The sequence below is a fragment of the Xyrauchen texanus genome, chromosome 33 (genome assembly GCF_025860055.1).
Source record: "Xyrauchen texanus isolate HMW12.3.18 chromosome 33, RBS_HiC_50CHRs, whole genome shotgun sequence".
Classification (NCBI taxonomy): Eukaryota; Metazoa; Chordata; class Actinopteri; order Cypriniformes; family Catostomidae; genus Xyrauchen; species Xyrauchen texanus.
The window spans coordinates 2,288,957-2,313,101 of NC_068308.1; the positions used below are offsets into that span (position 1 = coordinate 2,288,957).

At 37.4% G+C, this 24,145-nt stretch overlaps 1 protein-coding gene across 1 annotated transcript in view; it reads left to right on the forward strand.

The window, feature by feature from the left end:
* Positions 1-24,145, forward strand: part of grid1b (glutamate receptor, ionotropic, delta 1b) — a 711,417-nt gene that overhangs the window by 576,872 nt on the left and 110,400 nt on the right. Inside the window, exons 7-8 of the mRNA XM_052102777.1 lie at positions 3,837-3,998; positions 8,461-8,580. Coding sequence (XP_051958737.1) covers positions 3,837-3,998; positions 8,461-8,580 — 282 coding nt within the window. The remainder of the gene's footprint in view (positions 1-3,836; positions 3,999-8,460; positions 8,581-24,145) is intronic.

The window sequence follows — 24,145 nt, forward strand, 5'->3', positions numbered from 1 at the left end:
TGCTCATCATGGAGGTCTTAAAGAAGGGAAGGGGCTGATTTTGCGTTCCCTTCCCCTGGCCACCAGACAGAAATCTGTCCTCTAGTTTAGAGCGTTTGGGGGTCTCTTGTTCGTGTGGCCAGTCTAACTGTAGTCTGGCCACCACACGAGTAACCACCTCGAGTAATTCCTCATCCGCTTTATTATCATGTGAGGAATGCTCAGAGGCAGGTAGCTCACAGTCTGCAGACCAAGAGATTCAACGTCCCCCTCATGAACCGAAGAGGAGCCCGGGCCAGATCCATATGAGAGCCCCACGACGGAAGGGTTGGCGCTGGCTCTTGGAAGTAAGTGAGACGAGTACGAAGCATTTTCACTGTAAACAGCTTGCAATGCTCGCACCAGCCCCGCCTCAATGCAAGACCATCATCCTCTTCCCCTAAACACACAAAACAAAACTGGTGTGTGTCCGCTTCAGCCATATGTCGTAAACATGGAAATACACACAGTTTGCCTTGCTTATTGCTCATGTTAAGGAAGAAAGAAAGGTTTTCTGCACACTGCCTTACAAATCTAACACCTATCAGAGGAAAGTAGAAAGTTTTGTCAGGCTTGAGAACATATCACACACAGAATGGTCTGAAGACAAAAGACCTAACGATGCACCTGTGCCGCATCAATTTATAGCCCCTGGTACCGGCGCATCCTGATGATGTCACCAGCAGAGGCTATAAATTCCAGTCAATTTCATTGACGTGTTGCACACATATTCACTTCTGGTCACTCCTAAAAGACGTTCCCAAAGCGCTTAATCAGCGCAGCATCAAAGTGTAGCTTTTGATAGGGAACAATGATTTTCTGATGAGTTTCTAGGGAAAGCTAGAGTTTCTTTTTTGCCATTTTTTTACCTAATATTGACCTTAAGACATGCCAGTCTATTGCATACTGCGTCAACTCAAAAACAAACACAAAGACAATGTTAATCTTAATTTAATGGACCAAATAGCTTTCAACTGTGTTTAATATAATTGCAAGTGATTTTCTAGTACCAAATGATCAATTTAGCATGATTACTCAAGGATAAGGTGTTGGAGTGATAGCTGCTGGAAATGGGGCCTGTCTAGATTTTATCAAAAATTATGATAGCGATGGTGCTGTTTTTTTACATCAGTAATGTCCTGACTATACTTTGTGATCAGTTGAATGGCACATTGGTGAATTAAAGTACCAATTTTTCTCCGAAACATCAAAATCTGTAAGTTATTCCAAACGTTTTGACGCCAATGTATACTGATGAGCAAAAACATTATGAGCACCTACCTAATAAACTGTTGGTCTTTCATGTGCCACCAAAACAGTGCAGACCCACAGAGGCATGGACTCTATAAGACCTCCAAGGTGTCCTGTGGTATCTGGCACCAAGACATTAACAGCAGATCCTTCAAGTCCTGTAAGTTGCAAGGTGGAACTGCCGTGGATCGGACCTGTTGATCCAGCACATCCCATAAATGCTCAATTGAGATCTGGGGAAGTTGGAGGCCAGGGCATCACATTGAGCTCTTCATCAAGTTCCTCCAACAATCCTGTACAATGTGTGCAGTGTATCTTGCTGAAAGAGGCCAATGCCATCGGGGAATACCATTGCCATGAAGGGGTGTACCTGGTCTGCAACAATGTTTAGGTGGGTGGCACATGTCAAGGTGACATCCACACGAATGGCCGGACCCAGGGTTTCCCAGCAGAACTTTGCCCAGGGCATCAAACTTCCTCCACCAGATTGTCATCATTTTTTCCTGGTTCCATCACTTCCCCAGTTAAACAGCGTACACTACCATCTACATGATGTAAAAGAAAATGGGACTCATTGGACCAGGCGACCTTCTTCCACTGCTCCAAGTTCCAGTGCTCGTGTGCCTGTTGTAGGTGCTTTCGATGGTGGACGGGGTCATCATGGGCACTCTGACTGGACTGCGGCGACGCAGCCCCATACGCAGCAGGGTGTTATCCACTGTGTGTTGTGACACATACCTCCCGTATACATCATTAACATTTTCTGTGACTTGTGCCGCAGTAGACCTTCTGTCTGGACCAGATGGGATAGCTGGGTGCACAACACCCTGTCCCCAGTTTGTGGTTTGTCCCTCCTCGGACCACTGTCGGTAGGTACTCGCCACTGTTGACCGGGAGGACCCCACACGCCTTGTCATTTCAGAGATGCTCTGACCCAGTCATCTGGCCATAACAATTTGGCTCAAAGTCACTCAAGTCTTTACTCCTGCCCATTTCTCCTGCAGTCAAAACGACAAAAACTGATTATTCGCTTACCATCTAATCTACCCAGACCTTGACATGTGACCTTGTTAGGAGATGATCAACGTTATTTGCTTCACCTGTGAGTGGTCATAATGTATTGACTCATCTGTGTACATAAAGAGAATAAAGACATAATTCTAGCTTGTATTTCTTTGAATTGTTTTTACCAAAATATGTATGTTTGCTAATACAGACAAACAGTCCTGAGACAATTGTAATGATGAGCAAACATAAAGCAAAAGAAAGAAAAAATAACATTTGATTATTAAAGAATGTTTTGAAACATTTTCTCTGATAAAAATTGTCTTTGATGACAATTTTGTGAAGTGGGTTTCTCAAATGTTACACGAAATAAATATATTTTCTTAAATGGCTCAAATAAACCCTGCCATCCAATACTTTTGGAATCACAAATCCTCAAATGTAGCCACATGCAGCAATTATTAGGGTGAAAAAAACAGATCAGTCAGTGGCAAATTAATTTCATCTAGTTACTTTGCAGGTATTCTGCCCATCATTTAGATTTTTCAGAAAAAACTACTTTTTCAAAGTCCCTATGACCATTGGTCAGATTCGCACAACAAGTAGCATGTACCATGTAGAAACCTTCATGATAAAAAGCAATCAAAAGAATTTTGATTTGTCAAATATTTCAGAAGATATAGCTTGATAAGTGAATTTGGGCCACAGTTAAAAATGCATTGGCATGTATCCTTTAAACGATTTGACAAATCAGGATACTTTTGTAACTTTTTTGTCATGAGGGCCTCTAGATTTTATCCAAAGTTGGTGTCTATAGGGCTTTTTTTAATGCCCAGACACTTTTAGGGAAGAAGAAGAATATGTGGGAGAATATTATATGTCTTTTTTCAGGTTAGAGAAATGTGTTGATATCTAACCAAAATGTGATGATATGTGTTTGTTTCTGTTTCACATATATTTTGAGAACATCCCAACTGTCCCCACAATTCAAGCAGCTTAACAAACATACTGAAAAATGATTTAAAGGGTTAGTTCAGCCAAAGATGAAAATCCTCTCGTGATTGACTCACTTTTATCTCATCCCAGATGTGTTTGTCTTTCCTTCTTCAGCAGAACTGAAGTGAAGATTTTTATAAGCACATTTCAGCTCTTTTTGTTCATATAATGCAGGTAAACAGATGTCCTTAGACTGCTGGCTGTTTGACGGTCCAAAAGTCATATTTAGCATAAAAGTGTTCCGCATGACTCCAGTCGATCATTTATTGTCTTCTGAAGTAATTTAATAGGTTTGTGTAAAAAATAAATATATAATTAAAACTTTATTAACTTTAAAAAATCACTTAGATTTAAAGAGCCCTAATGATACACCAAAATTACCAAAATGTGCCAAATGTTCTTTGGAGATGTTATTCAATACCACAGTAGATCAAGTGTGATGGTATTGTCATCTGATGCTATCACTGTATCATGGTACAGCCAAAGTAAAAAAAAAAACTTCTAGAATAACTAGCAACTCTCTGTACCACATTATAGTCTTATATTTCTGAATATTTTGATTTCAGGTGTCCAATCTCTACCTGTATGACAGCGTGCTCATGCTGGCCAATGCCTTCTACAGAAAACTAGAAGACAGGAAGTGGCACAGCATGGCCAGTCTCAACTGCATCAGAAAGTCAACAAAGCCCTGGAATGGAGGCTGGTCCATGCTGGAGACCATCCAAAAGGTACTAGTCAAAAGGTTGACGTCAAGTATTTTCCAACAGAGATTCAGAAGGGATATGAAATCTTGCCTGCAGCACTAGAAGTGGCAAGATGTGAAGCAGTTTAATAAAAGCTACAGTTACATTAAGATCGTTTCTTTTGCTGTATGTCAGATTTCATACGTATGGCATTTTGAAATGCAAATTGTTTCCATCTCGATTGCTCTCTGCAATCACATTACTCTTGAACACAAACACAGTGGTCAAGCTGAGGTCTCCGGGGGGGCAGTGAAAGTTGATGTGGGGGCCGATGCAGTTCATGTCCCAAGGTGTGAGCTGATGTCTGTGTGATCTCTCAGGGGCAGAGGGTGGCCTTCTGTGTGTTCTTTAATTTCATGCTCTTTTAACATTATATGAGGCACAAAGAAAAACACAGAGACTGTAAATGGCCCCAAGAGGTCGGGCCAAAGATAGATCTGTCTCTGAGACTTCAGCTGGCCTTTTACAGTCAGAGCTTTGGCTGGTGTAAAGTCTTTCATAAAAGCATGAATGCCATGTGGGCAGCTTTTCACTTTGAGCAACACATGACCACTGTTCCCTTTCATTTTTATTCTTGCTGAGCAAAACCTATTTCTATTGGTCATACCCTCAGGTCGCATGAGCAGAAACACTTAAAATACCATGGTTTTCACACCTTGATATAAAAGAAAGCTCTGCTTACACACATACAGTGGAATAATTGCAAAACGGTGGTGTAATTTTTCAGAAAACACCCCAAATTAAAAAAAAAGATTCCAATAATTCAAAATAATATTGTATATGTTTACAAACTTATTTGTTATCCTCTCTTTGAAAGCCTGTGATTCAGGCTCTGTTTGCTTTATGTACCTGGTAAAAGTGTTAGTTCATTCCATTAGATGACAGCAAGTACTAGAAAAAAAGAAATGTTACTGTTACCTTTCATTACAATATAAAGATGTGAAATGCAGGTGGCGCTCTAACACAGCTGAGCACTCGCCATGTGCTTGTCCACAGACATTCACTCTATTTTGTGTTCCCACACACCTTCCCCAATGTTTTGTTGAATATCTCGGCCTAAATGGACTAGAAGCTGAACCAAGGAGCTGTTGGGAAACTGAGATCTTCAGCTTTGCGATGATATACAGGCAATTCCACAAAATGTCAACCATACCATAGAAAAGTGGCAAATTCTCTCTTATTTCAATTCATCATGCAGACTTGATGGGTATTAAAACATAATATAATGAGTCTCAGATGTCAAAATCTGCAGATTTCAAAGCATTTTGGATGGTTTTCGCTCATGATGCAAGTGCTGCTTTTACAACTGTCACGTCCAAAATGAAGAGATATCATGTCCGTAACGGCAGTTTTACCCCATTTATGTGAAAACGACAATGAATAAAAAATAAATATTACATTTTCTTAGAATGCCAACCCTTGTAAATCCTGTGGCTATTATTATTTCTGGATTGAGATTTTACAAAAAGTGTGTGGTCTCCCAAAAACCTGTGTCCATTTTTGTCACATCCATAACGCAAGCATTTTTCCCAGTCCAAACTTCTGATCTCTGGACTCTATCTGCAGAGGTTACATATTGTTTGATATACTTGTAATGAGTACTTTATATATCAAGTTTCATGTAATATTTTCACTGCAAATGTCACATTCATAACACTGGATTTGCCCATTTACAACTTACAACACAATGTGCTACCATTGATGTGTTTATCATGCTTTTTCTGTGGGATTGCATATTTAATTCTGGACATCTGTGATATAACTGGATTATTTACCCAAGAAAGCTCACAGACAAGGAAAAAATTGCTAATTTGGAAGAAAACAGCCTAAGGAAAATGCTGATACGTGTTTTTGGCTACGTGAGGCTTACAGAAGCAGTTATCAGCGCAGATATGAGACTTTGTTATCTTACAGAGATCATATTTCACTTCATGATTCTCTTGATAATCAACTGTGGTGTGGCAACAAAATACGCAAGGCAATGACACATTTTTTATTCATATTCATATTTTCACATACCACGGGGTGGTGCTCATTCGTTACACAGAGGGTTTCAGGTAACATGATGCGAAATGAATGGAGTTCGGTAAAAAAATCTGATTCTAAGCTTGAAAACAGTACAACACATGACTAGTATGTATCCAGAGATTTTTACATTTTAAGCGTAAACTTTATTACATAGAGTTTAAGGGTTTAAAATTCAAATCTGTTCCAGCTCTCTTCTTTATTGGGCTATTGATCACAGTTTGGTAGATCATCTCTTTGATGATGTTTCATTTGTTAAATAAGTTTACATTAAAACTGAACTGGAAACTTTTTTCCAGGCTTTCATCATTTATTTTTGGTTCTTTTCTAATGCCTTTTATGTGCAGATTTGACTAGTTAAATCAATATTTTCAACATATCAAAAGAAAATGTTGGACCCACTTTAAATTAGGTGTCTTTAACTACTATGTACTAACATTAAAATGGCTACAAAACAATGAACTTATTGTGCAACTACAGTACATGTTGTTCTGCAAAATTCTCATTTCACATTTGCTGCTACTGAGGTATGGGTAGGTTTAGGAGGGTTACGTTAAGGGTTAGTAATAAGGTTAACAGTGTAAATACTGATGCAATTAAATGGCGGCACTTTATATGTAAGTACAGTGCAACAACACATATGTACAGCCGTGGCCAAAAGTTTTCTGCTTCAGTTGTTGTGGTGTTGATTCACATTGTTTTTAGATTATTGTACAGAGTGATCAGATGCATTTGAAATAATTGCAAAAGGCTTCATTGGGCAAAAAATGAATAAAAAACAAAATTTCACAGTTTGTTGGCCCTGGCACAAAATGACCAGCTAACATCATTTCACTAATCATATCAGCAGCACCTGTGAAAGTGTGAATGAGTACTAGTCAGGTGAAATCACTCTATCATTCTGATTGGATTATAAGAGCAGACTGTTTGCTATAAAAGGAGGGAAGGAGTGCTTCCAATCATTGTGTTCTTGTTAGCAATGTTTACCTCTAAAGAAAGATGTGCAGCCATCATCGCTTTGCATCAAAATGGCCTCACATGCAAGGAAATTGCTGCAAAGAATATTGCACCTGAAAGAACCATTTACCAGATCAAGAAGTTCAAGGAGAGAGGTTCAACTGCAGTGAAGAAGGCTTCAGGACGTCCCAGAGTCTCCAACAGGCACCAGGACCGAGTCAGCTATGGAATCGTGTCACATCGTGAACACTACCATGAGTCCTGTGTGGGGTTGCTTTTAATCCAAGGGAGTGGGGTCTCTCACAATTCTGCCCAAAAACACTGCCATGAATAAAGAATGGTATCAAAACGTCCTTGAAGATTAACTTCTCCAAACGATCCGTGCATTTTCCAGCATGATGGAGCACCATGTCACAAGGCAAGAGTGATAATGAAGATTTCAATTACATTGAAATTTTGGATCAATGGCCAGGCAACTCCCCGGATCTTAATCCCATAAAGAACCTGTGGTCAATCCTCAAAAGGCTAGTGGACAAGCAGAAGCCCACAATCTGTGATCAACTCCGAGCACTAATAAGGCAAGAATGGATCGCCATCAGTCACGATTTGGCCCAGAAGCTGATATCCAGCATTCCTGAGTGAATTGCAGAGGTTATGAAGAACAAGGGTCAACACTGTAAATATTTACTCTTTGCATATATTGAAAGTTTTTGCCAATAAAAGCCTTTAAAACTCATGAAATGCTTATCATTGTTTTCAGTATACCATAGAAACATGTAAAAAAAAAATCTGCAAATACTGAAAAACAAAAAATGTATGTCACTGCCGATACTTTTGGCCATGGCTGTACATAAAAAGGATATTGTATCAAATATGAATTCCTAGTTTTTATTTAGGATACATCAAACGTTATGAAATTACGACAAATGAGTCATTTTATTTCAAAAAGGTTAGAAATGTCATTTCAATCAGTGTCATTTAAGCACAGAATTCTGTTAAACACAACACAGAATTTGAGATGTGGTGCAAATGACACTGTTTTGGGTGATCTTGAGACAACAAGAAAAATACTGATGCATGACCTCTGTGGGCTTCTGAAACAGACATTATTTTAGTTTCATTCTGTTTGGTGCGACCGTGAACTTGAAATCCCTGTACTATTCTAGGATGCTGCCCTTGTCTCACAAATGAATCAGTGCTACTTTTGCACAAGATATCTAACAGCTTCAGTTCCAGGTGCATGACATTTCTTCAGGTCAGCTAGTGGAAGCTTTGCCCATGTCACTAAATGAAACAGGAAAAACAGAAAGATACTGCACAGAAAGTTTTTCATATGATCACTTCAAGCCTGATGATTTGGTGTTGTAGTAAATTGAAATTATAAAGACTACAGCATATTACACATTGACCTTTGGCTTTATTTAATTTTTTATTGATTCAAAGATGTCTTGGTTTGTTCCCACAGGGCCGTATAACCGGTCTCACAGGAATTATGGACTTTATGGACAATGGATCAAATTCCCATGTTCAGTTTGAGATTTTGGGAACCAGCTTTAGTGAGACATTTGGAAAAGACATCAAACGCGTGAGTAAAATTGCATGAGCTTTCATTTCTAGGAGCTGTTGTAAAAGCTGTCTTTTGGCATGATTTTTTATTTAGCTAAAATGCAAGCTGAAATTGACTTCCTTGCCATTCCTCTGTCATGAGTCACAGGGCAAGTAATGTGGTTTGTTGAAAGGATTTCCTTTAAGAACAAAATGACTGGACATAAACTGTGTGATAGTGTACCCTGCCTGCCATTTTGACTGCTCACCTCTGTGTCAGACGGCGAGAGGCATGAGTAAACAGCATTGAGGAGTCGTGCTGCGGCAGCCCTGACAGGCAGAGACAAACGTGCTATAATACAGCCTGCGTGGCATGCAGATATTGCGCTGCGTCAACAGTTCCCTCAGAGACCGCATGAGCTCGGCTCGCTCCCCGTATTGACATACTACACTATATACTGTCCAGTCAATGTCCAGTCTACTTTTACATGGCTTATTTTGTGGATGCTTGGACCTTTTCTCCAGGTGTTGCTGTACTGAAAACTAAGAGTGAGTTTCTTTTTCCTAGAAAAATAAATGAACACCCCAATTTGCTTTTTCAAAGCACAAGAGCATATTCACTCCAAAGGTTCAGACCTGAATCCTCATGGCAAGTGTTAGCAAGGTGATTATTTATCATCAATCAGCTTTTGGTTAAAGCTGAAATATCTGTTTGTTTGGGAAACCTATTTGGAAATCGTCATTATTTTTGCAGTTGTATTTAATGATGCTACTGGTGCACAAAACTGCATTTTATTTGCATAATCTGAGGCTAAAAATGTGCCGTAAATTCAGTGTTAATCTCATCAACAAAATTATTGATGTAAATGTTTGTTGAGAATTTTTTATTTTTTTTAGTTTTATTTATTTATTTTTATTAGTTTTAATTGAAACACACTGTTTACAGAAATATCAAGTGAAAAAAAAATTACTGCAAGATATTATGAATGATTTTTTTTATTTATTTATTATTTTTTAAAGAAAGAAAAATCTATAGAAATGATGTTAATAATCCAGTCAGAGTATGTTGTGTATTTCCCAGCTGAACACCTATACAAGTTCACTGTTCAGTGTTCATGAAGTAGCTCAGTATTAGCATTAATAATAAGCTGACAGCGACCACATTTTTAGACTGTTTTAAAAAATATTGGGAGTTCGTGAGCTGCTCGTAAACCGCTTGGCTCCACTCGTAATTCTTCTCACACAATATGACGCGATCTCTCCCGACTGGAACAAATGGGTTGGGAAAATCACATTGTGTGTGCCGGCCTTGTGATTAATAAATGCTTAAAAAATATGTTGTTCACTGTTATTTCATGATACAAAATGCATTAACTAATGTTAACGAATGCAACCTTATTGTAAAGTGTTATCCAAAATCTGAAAACTAAAATTGAAACCTTAATCTGAAATTCAAATGAAACTTAAACTAGAAATTTTCCAAAAATACAAATAAAATGAAAACTATATATCGGCTATTACAACTAACTAAAACTAAACTGAAATTGAAAATCAACATACAAAATAAAATAAAAAAATTGTGAAATTTTCAAAACTATAAATTCCCTGCTTCATAGCTTGATTAGCTTTGTTTTTGTAGCCATAGACTGTTTAAGTCCATCCGTCATTACAAAGATATAGTAAAACAGTTTGCTGTTAATGAAGATTTAATCACCCAGCTTCCAAACCTGAATTATGAACCCACTGTATCACATTATGGCCATTAGGATCCACAGCACCACAGCCATTTGCTCTCTGCCCGCACACACACACACACACACACACACACACACACACACACACACACACACACACACACACACACACACACACACACAGTACATTTATTAGCCGTAATGAAAGGGAAGGACAGCTAATGGTACGTCAAGTGCACTCAGTGCTGTTGTTGTTCATTATTAGAGCGCCAGCTTCAGTCTTCTAACCGCTGCCACCCAACAAGAGATTAATACAGCCAACTGTATTTTCACCCTGCTATGGAGACAAATAGCAAGCTGTGCTGTTAATTTGACATATGTCATGCTTTGAAGGCAAAGGCAAATAAATACATTTCCTGGCTAAATGAGAAACCCTTTGGAGGTGAAAGCAGGCTGGGAAGTTTCCTGTAAGTTGAAAGTGATTTCTTCAGTAGTGACTCATTGACCTGTTGTAGTGTTTGCATTTGTCTTATCTCAGTCTTTAGCCTATCTGTCTCTCTAAATGGCTTGATTCTGCCTGCTGTTCTTTTCTGGAAGCACATTTGTTCTTTTCAAAGCCCAGTGAGCTTTTTAAATAGAAAGCACATTTCCAAAAACGAAGATATTCAAAGCATAGGCAGCATATTTATGTTGCATTACAAGCTACTTTCTTTTTGCCAAATTGTAAGGCAGCTTTACATGTATCCTTTTGTGGATATATCAAACTAATAATGGCTCAGTTAAAAAAATTATAAAAAATCCAAAATGACTATCACTATCACACTAACTCTAGTAAATATTTCTTTTCGGAGGTCAACTTTTGTATAGCCACATACATTAAAGTCATGGCAACAACAACAAAAAAAAAAAACGTTTGAACATCATTAGCGTTATTGCCCAGGAAAAAAGATACAGTTCATTGAACACACGTTGACCTTTTGTGACACCATGCCCCAATAGCAATGCATATTGTTACACTTCATGGGGCAAGTTGTCACTATGGAAACTGCCATCTGCAGTGTAGGTTTCATGTGGACGTTTGCGGTGACAGGGGAATGTGTCTTCACCATCATAACCACCAGAACTAAATCAACGCATCTCTTTAAATCTAAACCTGTCTTAAACAGCCTATTACAGGATTAATTCATTCAATAAATACAAATGGGTAGTATACAAAATATCAGAACATTGTTTCAACAAATTGTATACATTTGTGACGACCTGACCCTGTAAAAATATGACATCATGCTCTGACCTAACTTGACCTGACTAAGAAGACATTTAAACATTTCAGTAAAAATAATCGTCCTTCAAAATATAGTTGACTTTTGTATTAAATGAAAATTCTCTCATGATTGACACCTTTAACCCATCCCAGATGTGTATGACTTTTCTTCTTCAGCAGAACTGAAGTGAAGATTTTTATAAGCACATTTCAGCTCTCTCAAACAGATGCCATTAATCTGCTGGCTAAAATATTCACTTCAGTTCTGCTGAAGAAGGGAAGACAAACGCATCTGGGATGGGTTAAATGTGAGTCAATCATGAGGGAATTTTCATCTTTGGATGAATTATAACTTTAATGTGTGCCAGTGTGGTTTGATTATGTTAACATGTTTACAAGAGCTATAATAACAAAAATAAAATAACAGTGAACATTTACTTTGAAGCTTAGAATTCACAAACATTATTCTACATTAAGAGGCTCAAACAGACTGAAAACATAGAACTTCTACCCAGGAGCGTTACCAAGATGGTTACCAAGGAACTTTGGATACTGCCTACTGTATGTAAAGCATTCCAGATCAGTCACTTGTGAACTTCCCTGATGGTTTGGCTGCTTAGAAAGTAGCTGCATATGAAGGCAGCTCATTCGATTTTGGGACAGAGCCAATATTTTCCCATTGCTCTATCTTGCATATTGCACCATAACCACAACTAACATCCTCAATTAGACAACTTTTCCATTAACCACAACAACAGCAGAGAGAAAATAAAGATAAAACACAGAAATGTATGTGTTTATCAGCATGTAGCTTGGTGGAGGGCAGAGCAAAATAAACTAATGAGACCAATTGAGGTTTTTAAGTTAGAAAAAAAAAAGAGTTAGACTACGCCACCCTGGGAATTTCACCTAGGGAAATATCCGATAACAAATAGAAAAGGGCACAAAGGTTCGTTGTTTCAAAACAAAAGTGCAAGAGACGTGAATACCAAAATACAAAAAAAATTTCTTTTAACAATAGATTATTCAGATGGGAACTAGACATGCATTCCATTATTAAAAGTATATTAAAATTATAATGAGTACAGCAATCAGCTGCATGGTTCGTAATTGGCTTCACACACACACACACACACACACACACGAGAATAAAACGGTGAATACACTTGCTGAACACAGAAGGCTGAGACTTAACAGGAGTAGCTAGGCTAGCACCTCACTCACACAAGCACACAGGTGAATCAGTTGTGAATACACAGCACTCAGCGTGTGACAAGGGCACAACCACCATTTAGCAGAGAACAGCTAGCCGCCTACACTGGGCCCTCAGCTCCTGAGAACACAGAAGAGAAAATACAATTAAAAAAAATATATATATATATATATATATACTAAACTCCCAAAACAACAACTCTATCCACCATTAAGAGGACACAGAGCTAACAAAACTCAAACAAGGGTTTTAACACACATAATACTAAATATGTTAGTGTGAAGGGGAGAGCTGATAATGAATCACCCAGCTAAGATCAACTTCACACAAATAAAATGTTTTCAATAGGAACAAAATTACACTATTTTCAAACTCTAATGACGATCTTGTTGGCTCGAGACATACTGACAGAATGATCACACTTCTCTCTATGAGTCCCAAAACAGCACTGTCGGGGCCAGAGCTGTGTAGGTAAATATGCCAAAAACCAAAATGTAAAACAAAACAAAAACAAATAGAACAAACACCAAACAAAACAGTAAACAAAACAGCAGTGTCGGCGTTCAGCCCTGCAGCTTCAATGCAGACAGACACATTCTGTTGAGCAGTTTAATTCACCTAGAAAATGACAGATAATTACAGAAATATAAAAACATTAAACCCACATGTGTTTTAATCTCCATTGTATTTAACGATTTCACATACCTAAAGTGTCGGAGCTACAGCTATAATTTCGGCTGACAATACACAGGTTTTACATGGCATGGAACAGGCAGACTGGAGCAAGGCAGCAGTCAGCCAGCGGAGCTTGATCTAGCCTCACACAAACAACCACTATCAAATAAAAAGGAACTAACATTAGCACTGGGTACCAGAGCCAAGCGGTTAGTCTAACATCAAACAACAACACTTGTAGCAGAAGCATCCTATACCAGAAAAAGGGTCATTCATGAGACCGTGACTCATGCCTAGGTGACATGTAGCCGGCCTGATATACCCCAAGAACGCATAGTGATAAGCTGCCAAACCACACCTAACTCCAAGGGGTCATGATACAAGAAAATTGACAGAAATGTTGTGTCTTCTCCATGTGGTGTAATGCAGGTTGCGTCAGAGTTAAAATATATTATGCATAAAAGGGAAAGCCACCATTATACACAATATAAAAGAAATGACAAAACCAGGTGAGGACTACAAGACAGTACATATCACAAACTTTGTGACATTACAGTAAATAACTGGAGAACTACATATTTATGTACGATTGAATTGGCCAAGTAGCATAATTTGTTTTCTTTGAGTAACTGAGATCTCATTCCCTAATGTAACAACCTGTAGCAGGCTTTGTTATTTTTCTACTTCAGCATCAAAGGCTGGATTAGAGACAAAGAAATGGGGGAACAGGATCACATGAAGTATAACAATGGAGCGGTAGTACCACTAAAATGAGTCTGTTTTATTTTGAGTGTCAAAATAAGAATAATGTTAAAGTGGGGGTCTAAAATCACGACCATCTGCCAACAATTATGAAAGTAGATGCATACAATAATACAATTATTTTATATTTTCATTTATATTTCATCATTTGATGTGATTCGCGCTGCATAAACTAGGCAAAAACGATTAAAACATTTTTTTTCCCCTTATAAATTGCACTGTGGCGGTACCACGGTCCAGTGTGTGTATCAGATGGTAATACCATGGTAACTTTGTATATACTATGATACTGAAAGATTATCATATTTATTTACATGGTACCCTGTTAGTACCATTAGATCTTACACATACAGTGGCAAGAAAATATATGTGAAACCGTTGGAATTACCTGCAGTTATGTATAAATTTGCCTTAAAATCTGGTTGGATCTTCATCTAAGTCACAAAAATCACATAATTGTAATATTATTCTACATATTTAATAAATCATTCAAACATTCAAAGTATTGGTTGTAAAAAGTATATAAACCCCTAGGCTAATGACAACTAAAGACTTGCAGGAATCATTGCAACTGTTTTACATCTCTTTACATGAGTCTGTATACGGAAAACATTAAACAGGGATAGTGTTCATGGCAGGCCACCACGAAGGAAGTCGCTACTTTCCAATAAATACACATTTCTGCGTATCTGAAGTTTGCCAAAGACCACATTGACACTCCACAGCGTTACTGGGAAAATGTTTTGTGGAATGATGAATTGTTTGGGAAGAACATACAGCACTATTTATGGCATAAAAAGGGCACCACATACCAACATGAAAACATCTTACCAATGGAGAAGTACTGTGGAGGGAGCATCATGATTTGGGGCTGCTTTGCTGCTTTGGGGCCTGAGCTTATTGTCATCATTGAGGGAAAAATGAATTTCCAAGTTTATCAAGATATCCTACAGGATAATATCATGATTGCTGTGCTCCAGCTGACTCTCAGTAGAAGTTGGGTGATGCAGCTGGACAATGACAATAAACATTGAAGTAAATCCACTACAGGATGACTTTAAAAAAAGAACATTCATCTTTTGGAGTGGCGCAGTCAGAGCCCAGACTTTAACCCCATAGAGATGCTGTGAAAGACCTCAAGAGAGCCATTCACAGCAGACTTCCTAAGAATATGTCTGAGCTGAAGCAGTTCTGGAGGAAGAATGGTCCACAATTCCTTCTGAACGTTGTGCAGGTCTAATCCGCAGCTACTGGAAACATTTGGTTGAGGTTATTGCTGCAAAGGAGGATCGACCTGTTATTAAATCCAAGAGTTCACTTAATTTTTCCACAGCACTGTGAATGTGTAATGGAATGTGTTCAATAAAGTCATGAAAGATTATAATTGTTTGGGTGTTGTTTGTCTATAGTTGTGACGAAGATGAGATCACAAACCAGCAAATTCCAAAGGGTTCACATAGTTTTTCTTGCCACTGTTGTAGTCATAAAATACAGCAATGATGAGTCTTGAAATCACATTAATTATGTACTTGATTATTTGCTTTAAGAAAATATTTCACAGTGATTAAAGTGTAGCAGCACACAAACATGCCAGAATGGGGCCATATTTTTAATTTGTGATTTATGGTGGTGTTATGGTGATATGTACTGCAGTCCGAAAGTTTATAAGTAAAACACTGCACATGATTACTTTTAGTCCACATTAAGTCAGTGCACAGAACAGATCACAGGTGTCTTGTGACGCAATAATAAAAGTGAGCTAAAGTTCTTCCATGTAAAAAATAGCTTTTTTTCCTTAACCTGCCGCAGTCGCTACAGAACATTTTGTCGATGGCTTGATTTCTGCAGCTTTGCCGTCTGTGTTGATTAAATTACTCAAAAAAGTAATCCATTTCAAAACCTATTACTCTTAATTGTTATCAGATTACTGATTTTACACATTAATTAATTGGAAAAGTAATCACATTACTAATTACTTCTAATGTTACTTTCTAAAATCACTTTTCAAAGAAACGTTTTTAGTTTTTCACTCAACAATTTCATAATGACACTATTTTCAAATAGTTTTTCAAAGCATTTGACCGGTCGTGTGTGTCTATTTCCTCCATTTTAATAGTCAAATGCAAGTCATATATTAAGCACCACACGTTTCTACATTTCAGTGACTCATTAGGAGGAACATTCCCTTTGTACATTTGAAAATAATTCACGTTTTACATGTATTATACATAAATAATGTTATTTTAGAAATGCCTTATAAGTAACACTATTAATGTACTTAAAAGTAATTATCTTAATTAAAGGTCAGTAACTGTAATCTGATTACAGCATCGGATATATATGCCAAATGTAATGTGCACTTTTTGTACTAAAAATGAATGAGATTATAGTAATTAATCAATTTGTAACTAGGTTACACCCAGCAATGCCACCCACAGTGAAATCTAATTGGTCCATTATACTGGGCAAAAAATAAAGCACACTTAATAAAATATAATTGGTCACCTTTAATAGTGCAGTCTCGGTACTATGCAGTGCTCTAAAGCCTGATTTAAATTTAACAAATATGTTGAAGGTGGTTAGATAAGAATAGAGCTGCGAATAAACCACCTTTTCCAAGATTTTGGACAGAAAATTAATATTGAAATAGGCCTATAATTCTTAAAAACTGTAGGGTCAAGATGAGTTTTTTTCAGCAGAGGCTGAACCACAGCATGCTTAAAGCTGGCAGGGACCACTCCATTTCTCAAAGAACTGTTGATTATGGCCAACATAATGGGGGCAACAGAAATAAAAACTTCTTTGAGAAGCCCTGATGTAAGTATCTGAGCGACTTTGCAAGGGCCAAATTGTGATGGCTTGATGACTGGGTCAAATGATCTCCAAAATGGCAGGTCTTATGGGGTGTTCCCAGTATGCACTGGTTATTACCTACCAAAAGTGGTACAAGGATGGACAACTGGTGAACCAGTAACAGGATCATGGGCGCCCAAGGTTCATTGATGCACGTGGGGAGCGAAGGCTAGCCTGTCTGTTCCGATCCCACAGAAGAGCTATTGAGGCACAAATTGCTGAAAAACGTTATGCTGACCATGGTAGAAAGGTGACAGAACACACAGTGCATCACAGCTTGCTGCCTATGGGGCTGCGTAGATGTAGACCGGTCAGAGTGCCCATGCTGTCCCTTGTCCACTGACAAAACCACCTACATTGGAGATGTGAGTGTCAGAACTGGAGTATGAAGCAATGGAAGAAGGTGGCCTGGTCTGATAAATCACATTTTCTTTTAGATCATGTGGACGTCATTAACCTAGGGAACAGCACGATGCACTATGGGAAGAACGCAGGCCGGTGGAGGTAGAGTGATGCTCTGGGCAATGTTCTGCTGGGAAACCTTGGGTCCTGGCATTCATGTGGATGTTATTTTGACACATACCACCTACCTGAAAATGTTTGTAGACCACATACTCCCCTTCATGGCAACGGTATTCCCTGATGGCAGTGGTCTCTTTCAGCAGGATATTATGCCCTGCTACAATGCAAAAATAGTTCAGGAATGGTTTGAGGAACATGACAAAGAGTTCAAGGTGTTGACTTGGCCTCCAAATTCCCCAGATCTCAATCCGATTGAGCATCTATGGGATGTGCTGGAAAAACAAGTCCAATCCATGGAGGCCCCACCTCCCATCTTACAGGACTTGAAGTATCTGCTGCTAACGTCTTGGTGCCAGATACCACAGGACAGTTTCAGAGGTCTTGTGGAGTCCATGCCTCGACGGGTCAGATCTGCTTTGGCGATACGAGGGGGATATTAGGCATGTGGTTTTAATGTTGTGGCTGATCTGTGTAGACCAACAAATTGGCAAAAATGGAACTCACTCCATTTGATTTACCCATTTGAATCTTAAAACAGTCAGCATGACTAAAATGCACATCCTAGCAGGGACCCCCAAGGTATTTGATTTGCTGGTTTTTTGTTGTTGTTCGTTTTAGTGTGGAGAATTGCACATAGTTGGAATGATCAAGGTGTCAGAGCATCTTCACACCATGCTGTCCACAGAAATCCCACAGCTGCCATTAAAGGCATGCCATGACTTATCACAATAGCCTAGTTTCCATCCACTTTTAGCGCATTTTTGTTATCGAAAAAGCGTAGAAGAATTTTTGCCTGTTCTTCTGCCTGTTTCCATTCAAATGGCCTTTTATCAATAAAAATGGTGTGCGTGATGACGTCATGCTGAAATAAAATTGTCACACATGTTTTGTTTTATCACAAAAGAAATCTGCCCTTAAGCCGTTTCTATACAGAAAGGTGTGTTTATTGCTAATTCACCGCCCCCATTTTTTTCCTCCATAGTTTTGGTAAAATGGGGAGAGTATTGAGACAAATCATTGAAATTAACCAGATTACTGACATTTTAATTTCACAATTAAATGCAATCATTCTGATAGGACTGTAATATTGGTCCTGATGTTGTGCCTATCGCAGGTTGCCACCGGTTCTGACCCGAAATGAAGCGTCATGGCCCTGTTCAAGCTGGCAACCTGCATCAAGTATTGGGGGAAACTTTCAGTCTTAGTATAAGAACATCCATCGATGTGTATATGATGTGTGCACAGATATTAAAGAAACATTGATGTGGTGTATCAGGGATTACATATGATACATTCCTGATATTCAATATTTGAACAATCATCTAATCTAAAGCCTCGCCATCACAACTGCATTATGTCCCGCATATTTCTCCAGCAACTTTTAACCACCAACTGAACTTGATTGTCATCTAAAATTAATTTAATGTCAAAATGCAATTTATATTTCCTGAAGCTGGTTTTCTGAAAGTGAACTCACTGCTGACTACAAGACAGGGTAAGACTCATTTAAGTTTGTGTAAAGAAAAGGCATGTATAAGTTTAAATATAAATATTATTTTCATTTGGTCATGAATTATTTAATACTTTATTCATTTGGTATTTCTAAAGTATAAACAATAATTTAATATAATTGGGCTGTTTGTGTTCCAATAAAGCACACTGATGTTTTTCTCCTAGTATTTTGTATTTATTTTTAATTTAAAACATCTTTGTGTACAGAAATTAAATATTTTTTGTGTTGTGGATTCATTCCATGAATGTCATCTATTATTTCAAATGGTCTAGAAAAGCAACATTAATAAATTAACTGGTGTCTACCATTATTATATTAATCACAAACAGTGGCCATTCATTTGTTCTTCATGATACAAGATATTTGTGTTGGCACTCCTGGAAGTGTCATGTTTGCTGTATCAGATCTATATGCCGTTAAGATCAATCCATAATCACGTACAATATATTGTCATTCAAGGATGTATTCCTTGTCGTCATGATTAACACAGGCTAACGATTGGGGAAAATTCTGTCATGTGACACCAGAGTTTTGCGTTAATGCCAATTTTCTCGACAAAAAGTTTTAGAGTTAAACAGAAAAATATTATGTCAACACTTGTGAAGTTTTAGAGATCTTCATAGCTCATCATAGCTGTCAAATTTCATTTGCATTTGCTTATGTTAACACTTGATAAGAAACACCTCATTATCTACAAAAGTAACTTGAGTTCTAATGAAATGAAAATATTTTGCCCCTGACAGATCTGTTTTTTCAAACTTGGCAAATTTTGTTAATTTTCTCTACTTTTCCAGACTGTTTGGACTGTAAAAATGTCCACTTTCAGCTATATTTTATCTAGGTTTTTCTCTTATTTAGTTATTTCGTTTTTACATTTTCAGCAGCAGTGCTACAGTGCAACAGTCTGGTTGCGAGAGTAAAAATGTCATCATACATCCCATAGACGAATTCATTTTCAGTGATAACTTATAAACCTTTAAAGTCAGACCGTGTGGTACAAGGTTGTTCATTGATTGTATTTGCCATCCACCTGTGTTCTCAACTTCATTGTTTAAAAACCGTGTTTGATCGTGGAATTCATGGTAAACATCTACATTATCCATGATACAACAGATAAAGCTTCACCAATCAGAGAACCAAGGCCAACAAAGCCTGTGAAATGTGCCTGTTGACTGGACTCTCCCATGACACACTGTGAATGACGTAGTTGAGTTGTTAAATTACTTATCTATTTGTTCATATCGGAATATTTTGCAATACACATAAAGTATACTGTTTCTATATTTATAATCAACAATCTAAAACAAATGTGTTATATATTCCCATTTATATATCTCTTTCAATGTCATCATTCGTAATGCTTCATGGGATTGTAGTTTGCACCATGGTGAAAGATGGTAAGTACACAGCCTTGTACCGTTGTCTTTTTGTCCGACTTTCCAATTTTTTGCTCAAAACATTGTTTGTGATGTTTTTTTAAGATCAACATTTTTTCTTAAAAAGGTATATCTGCATATGTTGACAGTGATACTAAGTTGTGAAATTTTTAATAATACCAAGCTATAGCAATTGAATTAAATATTATACAAACATTTTAATCCAATTGTTTATGTTTTCAGGAGTGTTGGTTATTCATGTTTTTGAGATGTTACAGACATTACATCAGAAATTAGCATAAATAAATCAGACTCAAAGTAATGTCCAGCATCATCCAATCACTGCCAACCATGTTGAATAAAATGATCCATTATAAATGGTGAATCTATGAACTGATGATCATTGTCACATGTGTGTCAAACATGTTGAGTGATCCAAACATCATCTGCAGCCTGAAACTGAACTATTGATAGGAAGTTTGGATTGAATGCCCTTAGAGAGATATAGGATGCTCCCTTGCTGCCTATTTAGTGATTGACTCCAGTGTGCTGCCTGTCGGTACTGGTCTCAGAACTGTTTGAAATGCACCTGATTTTCATCTTAATTCCACATAAAGCCTCTGAAAGACACATTTATCAGCTTTTGGATGAATCCATTAATTCTCAATGTGAAAATGCACTGTGAATATTGGATATTTTATCTGAAACTTGAGCATACATTCATTGTGCTTAACAGCATGACATTTTGGATTAATCTAGAGAGTCAAACAGGTTTCAATGTAAAAACGTATGATGTTTCTTTCCAGATGTAGTTTTGTTGGCGTTTCTCCCAAACACAAACTCCTATGCAATCAATGCCATGTTGTTTTGTCACATTTACATTAATGCATTTGGCAGACACTTTTATCCAAAGTGACTTACAGTGCACTTATTACAGGGACAATCCCCCCGGAGCAACCTGGAGTTAAGTGCCTTGCTCAAGGACACTATGGTGGTGGCTGTGGGGCTTGAACCAGCGTCCTTCTGATTACCAGATTACCAGTTATGTTCTTAGATCACTACACCACCACCACACATGACTCCATGTGTTACTTGTAAATAGTCATGTTTGAGTAAATCAAACATCACAGTGTTTTATAAAATGTTAAAATTGTCCTTCCTGTAGCTTCTGTGTTAAATACATTTATGCAGTGAGATCCAGCAGATGGAAATAACTTCAATAAATGATTTGTAGAAGGAATAACAACTTTCATTTTAAAAACATAATAAATTAATAAAAAAGAAATAATGAATACTGAGAATAAATTTGATAATACAGAAAATAAATGTTTGATTATAAATGTTAAGTAGATATATCTTACGGATATAGCCAAGGACTAATTCCTGGAATAACCCTAACAACAGAAGGTCTTGTCTTTGTCTAATGAACTAAAATGAAGTAAATGGAAAAAAGTTAAAGTACAGAGATGAGTCGAGATGAGGCCTCAAATGTTGGAGATCAGATGCCAATGGAATAGAGAGCTGAGGTGTTCGTCTGACACCCAGATATTCATTAAGTTATTTATACCATCTCGAGAGTGTGCCAGCGGGCATGTCCTTTTTAGGTACAGAAAGTTCTGCACAATCATGTAATAAACCTAAGTGTCAGGTCAGGCAGTTATGACTTATAGAAGTGTGAAAATTGCGGTTTGAGTGGAAAGATACAGCCCCACTCATACATTTATTTATTCAAACGACAGGTGTCATGAAAGCGCTCTGAAGCCCTGAAGCCTCATGAGGTCAAAAGGGTAACCAATTCATATATTATATCTCACACATGTATTTAGTTCTCACAGGAACATTGGATACATAAGGCATCAAGCATGAATATAATGCTACTTATACAGTGATAATGAATATAAAACTGAGTGCACAATAGTTCAGCACCGCAAGAACATATCCGTTTTTTATCAAATGTGCGTACAATGATAAATTCAAAAGATTAAGCCAGCTCATATGCTCAAATCTTAAGTAAAAGTAAAACAAGAAAATAAATTCTTCAATGGATGATTCTAGGTTCACATAGTGTTGCACATTATCCTACACCCCGTAGTACTAGCACAGACTCAAGCTTCATAATACCCATGGTGCTACAGTGTTTTTTATTAACTACAGTTGTATGTTCTGTACATATCCAGTGTTTATGAGCAAACCAAGACGTAGTCAAGACACAACTGCTAAATACCTCCACCTCTGGGGGACGTTCACTCCGAACGTGTAAGTTTTTTTTCTATGTAAGCATGCACTAGACGGACGTCTTTGACTGTTATGCCATGTTTCGTGCAGGGACTATGCATTTTTTAGATGCTGCGTTAATTTAAAAGGAAATTCTGCCTTTAAAAGCATCTCGAGACACCTGCGTTCAGTTTCATTCATTGCACTTTGTCTGTTTTAGGCAAAGAATGTGATCAGTCTAACTGGCCCGTGGCATCGTTAGTGCTTGGCAAACATCTAAAATTTGAAGGTTCATTTAAGCATTCAAATGTACATTTTTATCTTAAAATTTACAAAAATTTTAATTTCAAATTTTTATTTGACAGTCTAATAAATCATAAAACAAAACACAGGCTCGGCATATGAAAATGACAAGATAGATGGCCTGTCCAATGAGCTGACTAAATTTAGCCCTCTTAGTCTGTCTCAGTCTTTGTCTAGACTTGTAACTTCCCAGGATTAGCAAAAAAAAAAAAAAACACTTTTATCTAAACATGTATTATTTAATAACCTGTTATCCTGTAGTTAGTGTGGACACAGCAAACAGATAAATGTTGCAGTAGTTTGGGGTCAGGACTGATAAGACATTAAAGAGAAGATGAAGGATGTGTTTCTGTTTGTTTGTAAAGTCGCTTGAGCCCTTGGATTAGATGGCCATCCATCATGTCATACATTTCTTTTGTCATCTGAGAGGAAAGTTTACCAGGAAGTACAAAAATCTGACGTTGTGATGAAGTGTTTGATGAATCGGTGGGCAGCTCATGCTGCTCCACACTCTTTAATATCAGTACTCTAATCAGAGCTGTGACAGACACAGACAGACACTATTGTTTAACACAGCTGATGTATTTCCTGTTTGAGGTTTATATGTGGGGCCAGAAGAGTTCTGTGATCTTTGCTCAGTTTATTTATACAGACGATTTACTTACTGTTAGCTGTTCATGTGCAGTAGGGTGCAAATGTATCAGGCCACTTGAAATTATCAATTTTAGATTAATTAAAAATGATTAGATTTTCCCATTTTTATTTAATACTAGGGCTGTCAAACGATTACATTTTTTATCTGTTGTGTCCAATAATTAATTGAATTAATCATAATTAATTGCATATGTCAATATATACAGAGAAAGGCCCCCAAATAAAGATAATATAGTACATAATCATTCAAATAATTATAAATATAATATAATATAATATAATAGTGTCTTTAAAAGTCAAAATATAGTTTGTTTCATTTCCACATCACCAAACATAACCCTATTATTGGTCTAATTCTGTTGGCTAATTTTATTTGTTTGTCTCATGTACTCATGCTCATTTCAGTTTGGTTGCACCAGGTCTCACTTTTTTTCAGCGTATCTGGTCATGAATGCTGTGTTTGTAGGATGCTTTGTCAAGAGAAAGGCAGTTTGAAATTTTGAAAAACATGTCTCGAGATCCCGGCATTTTGTTGTGTTCAGTTCAGCTGTCTATATCCTTG